Here is a 12473-nt window from a genome sequence, read left to right as displayed (position 1 = left end):
ATAAATTTTCTAATCAGGTACTATTTCCATTTTTAATCCCAATCTTTATTTCTTTGTTTCTAGAATTATAACAAACAAATGTGTTTTCAAGATATTTATATCTTTTTATTCATCATTATGATTTAAATAAAATATAAATTGTAGTTGATTTCACACTAGGTCATGTACTTGTACACTTTTTTTGTTCTACTTTGAAATTAAAGTCCAATAACTTATTATTGTAAATAATTCTAACTTGTATTAATTGTTTGTTATTAAATTATTTCAACGAATTTTGACTTATTCCAGAGCTACTTGCAAAATGCTCGTACAGACTCAAACTTCGACTTTTAATTTGTAGGTTGTTTTAATTACACATTACATGTTTGTGTGGAATTGTTAAGTTTTACATGCCAAAAGCTATATAAATATGTAAGTGAATCAAATATACATAAAATATAAAATCAAATTCAATGGTAAAAATCAAGCTAAAAAATCTATTTTTATTGCCAAAAATACAGATTTTGTTACCACTCTGTCGATATCTGACTTGCCTTATTGTACTAAAGACACATTCACTGCAAATAACTTATCTGAAATCAAAACTGTCATATTTCACCTAATGTGGTGTCAGAGTAGGCTGGATGATATAAAAGCCAGACAACATGGAGCAATAAAAACACAACTTTTAAAAGCAAATGCATTCCACAACTCTCTTTAATTTATTTCCTAATAAATCACTTGACTTCACGCTCTGCATAATGCATCCAAAACTATAACATCAACTGACCATGGTGAAATCTTTGTAAATCTATTTTCAGATGATTTTAATACAAGAGCTTGAATAATCGAATTTCTAAGGTACCTCCATCAATGTTGACGGCTTTAAAATAATACCAAACCACCATAAACTACACACATAAAAAAAAACCAAGATAAAAAATAACTAACCTTATTGTCCTGTGTAAGATCGAAGTTTCCCGGCTTGGGGAGGGCAGAGGGGCTCGGAGGAGAAGGGATGAACTGCAATGGAAGGGCATTACAGGGCTGCAAAAACTCGGCCGGGGAGAGAAGTGTTAGACCCTTTTGTGAGCTGGCTTTCTATTAAAGGAAAACGCTTCATTAGAAAAAATATTACACAGCAATACAAACGTAAATTCCCTTATAACTATTCATTTCTTAAACACAATGTGCCTACAGTTCCACTATCATATATTAAATTTCCATTCTTTAGTAGGTATATTGAATATCTTGTTCACAGTTGATAAAACAGCTTTTTTATCCCTTTCCATCTTCATTCATGCTATAACGTGCTATTATATAAACACAGCATTTTCACATCAAGGTAACTTGTGGGAGAAAATAAATATTAATCACCAAAAACATAACCTTACCAACAGACGGCTGTGCTTGAGGCAGCAGTACCATGCCGTATACTACCCAAAACAGAGCTAACAGAGATGGTTATGTAGAGAGGGCTGTTGTTATGGTAGACAAATATTACACAGAGAACAGGTATGTATAGTGCTTGAGGTAATGGTATCATTTCATTCTGTACCCAAAACTGGCTAACAGAAATGGTTATGTAGAGAGGGCTGTTTTCATAGTAGGAAAATATTATACAGAGAATAGGTATGTACAATACTTGAGATAATGGTATCATTTCATTCTGTACCCAAAACTGGCTAACAGAGATGGTTATGTAGAGATGGCTGTTGTCATGGTAGAAAAATATTACACAAAGAGCAGGTATGTACAATTCTTGAGATAGTGATATCATTTCATTCTGTACCAAAACAATAAATATTACAGGTAACAGAAAAATATGTCTACTTTTTAAGTGAAAGAACATTTCTGTTCTTAAAAACACTTGTAGTTCTTGAAATATAGCCATTTTTCGAAACCTCTGCAAGTTCCCTTTAAAATAGTTTGGTATTTTTGACTCCGTTTATTGTTAATGAGACATTTTCAAAACTTTTGACAAAAATTAAATTGGTGATTTTTTCATTGAATTCAAAATTTCATCAACAAAGCTTAATAGCTTAATAGATTTTTAATTTTATAAAATTTTATAATCTGCAACAAAGCTTAATAGCTGAATAGATTTTAAATTTGATAATCGGAGATTAATTTCTTAAGATTTTGAATCGGATGTGAGATTTGAAAATTAAAGATTGATATCGTTACAATCAATTAATAATGATGGAACTATACAGATGCTTTACTCTAGATGTAAATATTAAATCTAAATATACATATATAATATGACTGGATTACGATCACTAAAATATATATTTTATACACACATAAAATTAATTACCTTGTTGTAGAGACCTTCCAGTAATTGCTGTGAGCTCGCCTGGTGTGTTTGTACGTCTGAGGATAGAACAAATAGTCAATTAATAAACAGACTAGTCTACATTTTTAAAGTTAGCAACAATAATGTGTCTGTGAGCTGTGAGTATTGCCGGCCCAGTAATTGCTGTGAGCTTGCCTGGTGTGTTTGTACGTCTGAGGATAGAACAAATAGTCAATTAATAAACAGACTAGTCTACATTTTTAAAGTTAGCAACAATAATGTGTCTGTGAGCTGTGAGTATTGTCGGCCCAGTAATTGCTGTGAGCTCGCCTGGTGTGTTTGTACGTTTGAGGATAGAACAAATAGTCAATTAATGAACAGACTAGTCTATAATTTTAATGTTAACAACAATAATGTATTTGAGTATTGCGTGTTCAGTAATTGCGGTGAGCTCACCTGGTGTGTTTGTACATCTGAGCATAGAACATATTGTCAATTAATAAACAGACTAGTCTACATTTTTAACCCATTGCGGATCACTGACGAGCTGGGCTCGTCACGCAGCGGCCGGGCCTAACTGATGATGAGCTCAGGTCGCAAAAGCGGTCTGCTTTTAAGTTTCCCTCCAAATAGTTCTATTAATGTCTGATAGATCGGGCGATCGTCTTCACTAGTCAACTAAGAGTGTTTAACAACGGTCTACGTTTAGAGTTTTCAAAAGTTTTTATACATATCCTACAGATCGCAGTTGTATGTCGAAGTTGAAAAATCATTCATATGAGTATACTCTCTGCTTTTTAGGGCTTCTGATTGGGTGTTTTCCTCAGTTGTAATTATAATACTTTTGAGGTTAGTGACACAGAACTAAACGACGCAGATGTACATGTTGGCGGGTTTAGTCTAGACAATGGCCCGAATGTTGTAATCGCTTCCCATGAGCCGCTTTATTTAGACTATGATTCAGACATCATTCCTGCCACCCCGAAACCTTGCTCGCGTGTTATCGTTCCTACATCACGGATACCCCAGTAGGCCCATGTTCCATCTGAATGAATACCTTCACAGCTGAATTTTCTAGTATACAATAGCGAGCAATACGATGTGGTGCACCATTGCTGTTTGTGCGGCCGCTGACCGTAAATTAATTCGTGCCCGCTGGTGCCCGCACGCCAAAACAATACGATCCGCAATGGGTTAAAGTTAGCAACAATAATGTGTCTGTGAGCTGTGAGTATTGTCGGCCCAGTAATTGCTGTGAGCTTGCCTGGTGTGTTTGTACGTTTGAGGATAGAACAAAATAATAGTCAATTAATGAACAGGCTAGTCTATAATTTTAATGTAAACAACAATAATGTATCTTTGAGTATTGTCGGCCCAGTAATTGCTGTGAGCTCGCCTGGTGTGTTTGTACGTCTGAGGATAGAACAAATAGTCAATTAATAAACAGACTAGTCTACATTTTTAAAGATGGCAACAATAATGTGTCTGTGAGCTGTGAGTATTGTCAGCCCAGTAATTGCTGTGAGCTCACCAGGTGTGTTTGTACATTTGAGGATAGAACAAGTAGTCAATTAATAAACAGACTAGTCTACATTTTTAAAGTTAGCAACAAAAATGTGTCTGTGAGCTGTGAGTATTGTCGGCCCGTCCATATAAAAGCTGAAGCGCGTAAGTCAGCTTATCGGCTGATGGTTGCTGGCTTGTGGAGGAATGGCGCGTCTAACGCGAGCCATGGCGCCATCACTGAAGCTGTAAACCCAAGCGCTATTCTCGAAATGGTCTCCGACACAATGAGAACGGAGTTCGTATTCAATAAGCCATTCTCTGTTGACTTCTACTCCAGAGATGAGTGGAAATCGCAAGATAACATCCCAACAATAAGAAAGAGCTTTGTCTGGTACACGGATGGCTCGCTTATTAAGGGTAGAACTGGATATGGAGTGTTTAGTCAATCCCCTAGAACTGCCCTTTGCGGCAGTTTGGGTCGGAACTGCTCCATATTTCAAGCCGAAATCTATGGTATCCTAGCCTGTGCCAACCTAGGCCTCACCAGAAGGTACCAGGGAATGAACATCTGTATAATGTCAGACAGTCAGGCAGCTCTTAAAGCTCTTGACTCCAACAGCATTTCATCCAGGCTTGTGTGGGAGTGCTTTAACACTCTCTGCAAGCTTGGATCACGCAACTGTGTGCGTCTTGGTTGGGTACCGGGCCACACAGGCATAGGTGGCAACGAATGCGCCGACAGGCTTGCCAAAAGCGGAGCAAGCATGCCATACACCGGTCCAGAACCGAGTTGTGGTATAAGCAAGTCAGCCGCCTACCAAAGTATAAACAAATGGTCCAGGAAGACACACCGCTTGCGGTGGCAGAGTCACCAAGGACAAGCACTCGGCAAAAGACTGCTTGCCGATTCTAGCTCCGGATTCACCAGATGGCTGATGGGGCTGGGCAGGGATCGGGTTAAGCAAGTGATTGCCTTGATCACTGGACACGGCCACTTCAGGAAACACCTAAACACTCTAGGTTTACGAAATGAGGACTCGGAGTGTAGACTCTGCAATAAGTCTGAAGAGACTGCAAAACACATAATACTGGACTGTGAGAGACTGGGAGCAAGGAGAAGGGCTCTTTTCGGTGATAAACAACCAGGCGACGAACCAGATGCTAGTATCGGGGAAAAGCTTCTTAGCCTAATTAAGGGCACGAAGATAGGCTTACCCCTCTAACATCAAAGGGGCACACAATAAGCTCAGGTTGACGTGTGAGGATCTATGAATCCACCCCAATATCCCAAAGGAAAAAAAAAAAAAAAAAAAAAAATTGTCGGCCCAGTAATTGGTGTGAGCTCACCTGATGTGTTTGTACATCTGAGCATAGAACATATTGTCAAATAATAAACAGGTTTATCTACAATATATTTAATATTAGCAACATAAATATTTTAGTAAATCTTGAACAAGTAAGCGGACTATAAATATAAATTTCCAATTATATACTTCACCTGATGGACTTGGGCTTGTTATTTCACTACTTTGGCTTAAAATCTTCCCAAAGTCTGATGGCACTGGAATTCCAACTTCTGGAAAAAAACAATAATGTTACTATAAAACACAGCTGTAGGATTTTGAAGAGCATTAAAGTTAGCATTCTCAAAATATATCATGCCAATATTGTAATACATTCTAGTAATGCACCAAAAGAGATATTTATAGTTTAATTTTTTCTCCCTTTTGGAAGGCGGCTCTTCAAAAGTCTGATGTACCAAAAAGTAGTTAAAATAATAAAATTATAAGATTCTGAAGTTAGAATACCGAGACCAAAATTTCGGTTCGGTATCAGAACGGATATTGCATTTTTTTTTTATATTTGCCCTTCTATAAAAAAAGAATTAAAAATGTTCCCTCTTTCTAATGTTGGAGGGAGAGAACCTACCAGCAAGCTCAGTATTCAACACCAATAGTCTCTTGTTGCCTCTCCCAGTGATATGTACAACATGGTCAACAGCTTTGAGCAGTTCCTCCACAGTTTGGCAGCCATACTGCCCTGGCGTTACAGTGGTGTCTAGTACTCGTTTCATGGCAGGGTCCAACATGGGGAGAGCCAGACGTCCATCATAGCTGTATAGGAGACGGTACACATCCCTGGCAAACAGCTGAAGAGAGGTTAACTGGATGTTGGAGTCTTCTGTCACCTTAGGTACAGAATAAACATATTGATTATTTAAGTTTTTTTTTTATTTTCAGCAACATAAACATGATAAAATTTTATAGAAGAATCTTATTAGCACTGTATTGACTCTCCCCCTTATTCTGTTTGATAAAGGTACTGATACGGGTCAAGAACGATATTACCACTGACCTTCACAACAGATTTCAACTCTGTAAATAGGCTGAGTCTACTTGGAGGGTTTTGGTAATAGCGGAGGTAAAGCTGCTCGAATTCTGTGATGTTCATTCGTCCACTGCTGCGTTCCCAGAGTATACGCAGAGTTCGCAAGAGTTGGATCTTACCCCAGCTACAGGACGCTGGGATCACCATCACGCAGCCTCCCGACGTAACCACCTATGGCATTAGCATCCAGGTTAGACAACTGTGGGTTCCTTTACTAAGGATCTTTCATGTCAATCCTACATCTAGTACTTGAAGTTTGGGGATATTTTCTGGAACTATATACAGTACTAATACTTGTATTAAAAATTTACTTTTAAGTTACTTTTGTTTTTCTTGATAATAATCCAAAAAATTAATTGGGTTTGTAACATGGCTTCTATGACTGTATATGACCATTTCTTTAGTTGTTGCAAATATTGATTTAACAGTTTTTTATATTATGATTGTGCTCGATGGCCTCTAACTGTGGTGGGCCATGGCAGTTCTCTCTGTCAAATTAGATTATCATTGTATTTGGTCTGTCAGCTCAGCAGACCATACTAAATGGCTCCTATTATTTTCCAGTAAAGCTAAGCCAGCCACTACATGTGGTATGGTGTAGATTCAAAATTAGTTATATTCATAATCTCTAGCCAGGTATGACTGCATAGTGCTGTAATCTTTCAACCAAACAAGGAACTAAAATCAAATTTTGCTACATAACATAGCAAATATTGTTTGATTTTTCGAATATCAAGTGTTACTAAATCAGTTTATTGAAGTAATACATTTGGTGGGGCAAATAACAAAATCTGGAAAAATCTCTACATTCTGATGATGCAAGAAACCTATTTGGGATTAAATCTTGGTATAAGGGTGAGGTATTGGTAAAAAACATATTTGACATATCAAACAAATTTTAGTTTATTATAAGATAATTGAAATTTACAATGAAAATCTCTTAAAAATTGACTCTCTAAAGTTAGTTTCTATTATACTTTAGGAATATATCAAATTTTATCTTTATATGAAGTTTATAAGCTTTAAATGCCACTTGCTGAGCAATTACAAAATCTCTAAAACTACTGAACAAAGTGTTATGTAATGTTCAAACAATGGCTGTACAATTTTGTGCATGTTAAAATGTGTTGGGAATTTTAGGAGCTTAAAAAGATAAGAAAAAGAAACCGCACTAACATTTTCAAGTTGATTGTAAAGTACAAGGAAATCACAAACATTTTCAATTACAACATTTTTCCCATCAAAGGAAACAAAGGCTAGAAATTTTGAAACTTTAACTCTTTTATGTTTGCCGAAGAATAATTACACCGCCATTATAATGAATGTTACGCAAGTGGAGATTTCAAGTGACATCCTTATCTTAAACCCAGGAGTTTTCCGTGGACCCTCGGTCTCGTCTCAATACTCATCACTACTTTCAAACTCGTTTAGGGATGTGTTGGAATTCCTATTCTGGTAAGAAGGCTTATGCGCCGTTTGTGCACCACTTGTGCAGCATACTTGTACACCAGTTAAATGTGAGCACAACTTGTCAGTTTGAAATGTCTGGAATAATGCTAGTACCTTGACAGTGGGCAATTTGTTGATGAGTTCAGACAGTGTAGAACACTCAAAGTCTGCCGGCCTAAGAGCTGTGGAAAACTGCCAAAGGTAGGCAGAGTTGAGGTTGTGTAATGACAATCCCGGAGGGAACCTGGGGACTACCAAATCTGCGATCTGTTGTGACAGGAGCTTCAACCTCTCAGACAGTGTTAGTGTCAGCTGTCGCCCGTTCTCACCTTCCCCTTCTACCTGTAAATGGAATCAAACTAATTACAAAAATTTCCTCAAATATTTAATACATACAAAGTAGAGTCAAAACGTTTAAAAGAATTTTTATTTATTTTTAAAGGTGGGTTTTACTTGAAAGAAATTCTTATTCTGTAGTCAACAAAGAGCAATGCTGGTGAAAATTATAAACAGCCTGACATTCTTTCCATTACTATAATTGAAAGTAATGATAGTAATTTCAGTCTACAAATCTCAGAGTAAACATCTACCTGAAAACTATAATAGACCAATTTCAATTCTATCGTCCTTCTCAAAAATTCTTGAATCAATAGTCTGTCAAAAATTTGTGGCTTTCCTAGAAATCAACAACATTTTCTCTACTCGGCAGCATGGCTTCCGCCAAGGGAAATCCACTACATCAGCCATTTTCAATTTTATAAATGAACTATCGATTTCTTTGGACAATATACTTCATTCCCTTGGTGTTTTCTGTGATTTAAGCAAGGCGTTTGATTCCGTAGATCACAATATTCTCCTTGGAAAACTAGAAAAATATGGAATTAGAGGTTGCTCTTTTCAATTCATGAAATCGTATTTGTCTGATAGGAATCAAACCGTCCAAATCCACGATGACCAAAATAAAGTTTCCTCATCATATAGAGCCCTTACTTGTGGTGTTCCTCAAGGCTCTATTCTTGGTCCTGTATTATTTCTCATTTATGTAAATGATCTTCCAAAAATTTAAACAGACCTCAAAGTTACTATGTTTGCTGATGATTGTTCTTTTCTTGTATCCAATAAATCTCCACATTTGACTATATCAAATTCAAACATTCAGTTGCTAAGTTTAAATCAGTGGATCATTTTAAATAAACTTAGGTTAAACATCAGCAAATCTAATATCATCCAGTTTGACCTGGGGAACACAAACCAGTTTAATATTCAGGGTCTTATCAAACTAGGATGCGAGGAAGCCAAGCAAGAAACTTCAGTTAAATTTCTGGGTTTATATATCGATAATAGGCTCACATGGAGCGGCCACATGGAACACGTCTGCAAAACGCCATGGGATTTGTTCTCAACCGTCTCGCCAAGGTCTGTAGCCAAGATGTCCTACGCACAGTATATTTTTCACAGTATATATTCAGTATATTTTCCTACGAACATTGAATCGATTTTGAGGTATGGGTTGATGTTCTGGGGTCCATCCAGCGTGGTAAATTTCAATAGAGTATTTGTCCTCCAGACATGGTGCCTGCAAATAATCTCAGGACGTAGGAGATTCGAGACTTGTATACCTCTTTTCGGTGAATTAAAAATACTTACTCTGGCAGGTCTGGTGAGATACGAGCTATGCTCTTTTGTTAAGCGTAATCCAAAGCTTTTTGTAAGCAATGGATACTACCATCAGTATCCGACCAGATCAAGAGAGCTGATATCTGTGGCTGCACATAGTACCAGCGCATTTGAGAGGGGTCTATATGATGAGGAAACTTTATTTTGGTCATCGTGGATTTGGACGGTTTGATTCCTATCAGACAAATACCATTTGGGTGCAAAAGCTTTCAATGCATTACCATTGAATATAAAAAAATGAGCAAAATTTACGTCTATTTAAACAAAAACTAAAGACACACTTTCTTGATAAATGTTGTTACTGTGTAAAAGATTTGTTAGGTTAGATATAGTTCTTAATATTTGACGTGTAATGTAAACATGTACTTTGCATTTACGAATAAAGATCTTGAATCTTGAATCTTGAAAAAGTATGAAAAACTGTCACGGTCAGTCAAATTCTGGTGTTTCTTAACACTGACATTCTCTCTGGAGTTGAGTGGCATCACTCTGGTCTGTCTAATCACGTGTTCTTGAATTATCTTCAAAAATTGTCATGTCCATAAGCGCTGTGAATCTTGTTACTAAACTTGCTTATCACTCTTCGTTACGAGAATATCTAAACGTACAGAACTGAGTAACTCAAACACAATGCATATTTTTACCATGAAAAATACGGTTAACTCCACCATGAGGAATTTCAAGTTCTGATGTAACAGCACCAATAGCTACTTGACTACTATCACATACTGTAGCTGGTATAGCAGGGAATTTCGTGATATACAATCAAAATTTTTACCTGCAGTGAAAATAGAGAGACTCAAGACTCATATTCAAGGTTTGATTAATCTTCATTAAAATGATTATACCACTTGCTACTTCCATTTTTCATCACATCCTTGCTACACATTTTCTTTAGTATCTCAAGGGTCTTTCTCAATGTATGAAGCAATGGTGATTTCTCAACAAAAATTGAGAATTTGATGTAAGCACATATTTTTAAAAAGATATATAAGTGAAAAAGATTTTCATCAGAAACAAACTATGGATAGTTTTAGAGATGACGAGAACTGTGACTCAAGCAGGGCAAAGTAAGCACTCTTTGCCGTTTATTTGTTTCTTTTGTCTGATGAAATATATGTTGCTGCTTAGTTTTTTAATGAGTTGATCAATATGGGGTGTCCATGAAAGAGTATTGTCGTTGGTTAAGCCGAGGTATTTGGTTGTGGGTCATGGTTGTTCTTAGCTGCAGTAAAAATTAATTGTTGTGTTTTATTTTCATTTAAAATTTATTCGGGTGTTGTAGCAAGATGTCCATGGCTACAACACCCGCCATGCAAAAGACCTAAACACCCTAAAATGTAGACTTTCAAAATCGTTGAACAGTTTTCCAATAGCAGCGGTCAAACTATACAACAACCTACCGGAAAGCATCAGAAATATGAACACTATTAAGTTCAAGGAAGCCATATGGTCCAGACTTACAAGTAGGCCTATCTATGCACTCAAGGAACTTGAAGATGACCCACTGTTCTAGTCCTGCCACCATAAACCTTTGTAAATAGTGTATATAGTTTTAAATACTTGACAAAATTGTTCTGAATAAATTGCAAACAGTTTTAAACAAAATTGACACAGTCTATCAGGTTTTATCAGTCAAAGACGAAGACATCAAGTATCAAGTATTTAGAATCAGATCATTCATACCATAGTATTGTTTTGCCATTTCAAAGGTAATAAAACTGAGAATGTCAAGCTCATTTTTGTTTCTGTAGCTAAGAATGAGGGCTGTGTCATCTGCATATAAAACCGTTTGACAATAGAAAAGTAGAGAGGTAATTTATAAAAAGTATAAAAAAGGTATTAACCATTCATACAGACAACATGTGCTGAGGTCTGGAGGATCATTTCAATTAGTTCTGAGGTCTGATGCTAGGGTTGTGCCATGTAAATTTGATTGTTGACGTTGAAATATTTACTGCCCAAGATGATTGAGCCTTACACTCTACAGATGGCCAAGCGATCACTCTTTCGTGTCTCAATTTACAGCATTGAATGAGTTATATATTGTGTTATATATAGTTATATAATACAGTCAAAGCTGTTACTGAGAGCAGCAGTGAATGTGTTATGCCTAGAAAAATTATTTTAAGTGGGTAAAATAACAGTTTTTTCAGTGTTCCAGTTACAAATTTCAGTTCTATGAACCAGCTTCTTTCAGTTAATTCATGGTCTAGTGAGCATTGAGAATTAACTGAATGAAGAGTCGAAAACCAGAAAGATTGTCACCAATTCAGTTCTTCTGCTGGTTGATATTTAATTACATTTCATTGTCTAATACAAATTATTGTTTGGAGAGATTGGAACAGTGAAGTAGAATCTACAAATTATATACATGATGTTTCTGAATAATTCTGTGCCAATTATAAAGTGTAATTTTTAAATAAAGTAGTCTAAAAATTAAAATAATTCATTTAAAAATTGTTTATTTGATAATTTATAAAGTTAGCCTAATTGACATTCTAATTCAGTTCTGATAGCAATGATAATTTTAAAAATTAAAGTAGACAGGATAAAAAAACAATTATAAAGAGAGTATACTAACCTTAACAACGTATGAGATCGCTTCAAAAAGTTCTACTAATTTGGTGAAACCGTAATCAGCGACTTTGCACTGCTTCTTGAAATGCTGGTGATAAGTTGGGATAAACTTGGTGAAATCCAGTGTGAAGTGCGGAGTCTTACAAAGCAATTCTACTACCTTAAATAATGAAACAAGGAACTTAAGTAATACACATAACTTTTTACAAACTAAACAATACATTTCTGGTTAAGAGCTCATCTCAAATTTATAGTAGTGTAGATATTTTTAACACTTTCTTCACAGTGACATCATTAAAAAATAAAACCTAACACCCTTTAAATAGGATATCAATAAATTATATATACAATAGTTTTGTCTTAACATAACATTTATAACAAGATTTATTTACGTAAGTGAGATCTGGCTTCATTGGTGTATGATAATTTGTCACTAATCATAGATCAAAATCTATTTGTATTAGTTTTGTATTAATGCTACTAATACCTGCTTGTTCACACTCAGTTTAATACACAAAAATTTTCACTCATTCTTGAGTTCAAATATCAGATCTAGCAACTAGTTCTTAAGCTTACACAGTCGGTTAGGTCTCAT

General features: G+C 35.9%; 1 protein-coding gene across 4 annotated transcripts in view; it reads right to left on the bottom strand.

Moving 5' to 3' along the window:
• LOC124353923 (meiosis regulator and mRNA stability factor 1-like) overlaps positions 1–12473 on the bottom strand; it is a 98591-nt gene that overhangs the window by 23282 nt on the left and 62836 nt on the right. For 3 of the 4 annotated variants that reach the window (XR_006921644.1, XM_046803981.1, XM_046803982.1), the window contains 7 exons: positions 11883–12038; positions 7736–7963; positions 6140–6343; positions 5714–5972; positions 5283–5360; positions 2300–2355; positions 931–1080 (listed from right to left, as the gene is read on the bottom strand). Coding sequence is in view for 3 of the 4 variants with exons in the window: in XM_046803981.1 (XP_046659937.1) it covers positions 931–1080; positions 2300–2355; positions 5283–5360; positions 5714–5972; positions 6140–6343; positions 7736–7963; positions 11883–12038 (1131 nt within the window). In the remaining variant the exon portion in view is untranslated. Of the gene's footprint in view, positions 1–930; positions 1081–2299; positions 2356–3596; positions 3692–5282; positions 5361–5713; positions 5973–6139; positions 6344–7735; positions 7964–11882; positions 12039–12473 lie in introns of those variants that run through there. The other variant, XM_046803983.1, reaches the window with a different exon arrangement.

This window comes from Homalodisca vitripennis, chromosome 2 (genome assembly GCF_021130785.1).
Source record: "Homalodisca vitripennis isolate AUS2020 chromosome 2, UT_GWSS_2.1, whole genome shotgun sequence".
Lineage (NCBI taxonomy): Eukaryota > Metazoa > Arthropoda > Insecta > Hemiptera > Cicadellidae > Homalodisca > Homalodisca vitripennis.
This window is presented reverse-complemented; position numbering and strand designations above follow the sequence as displayed.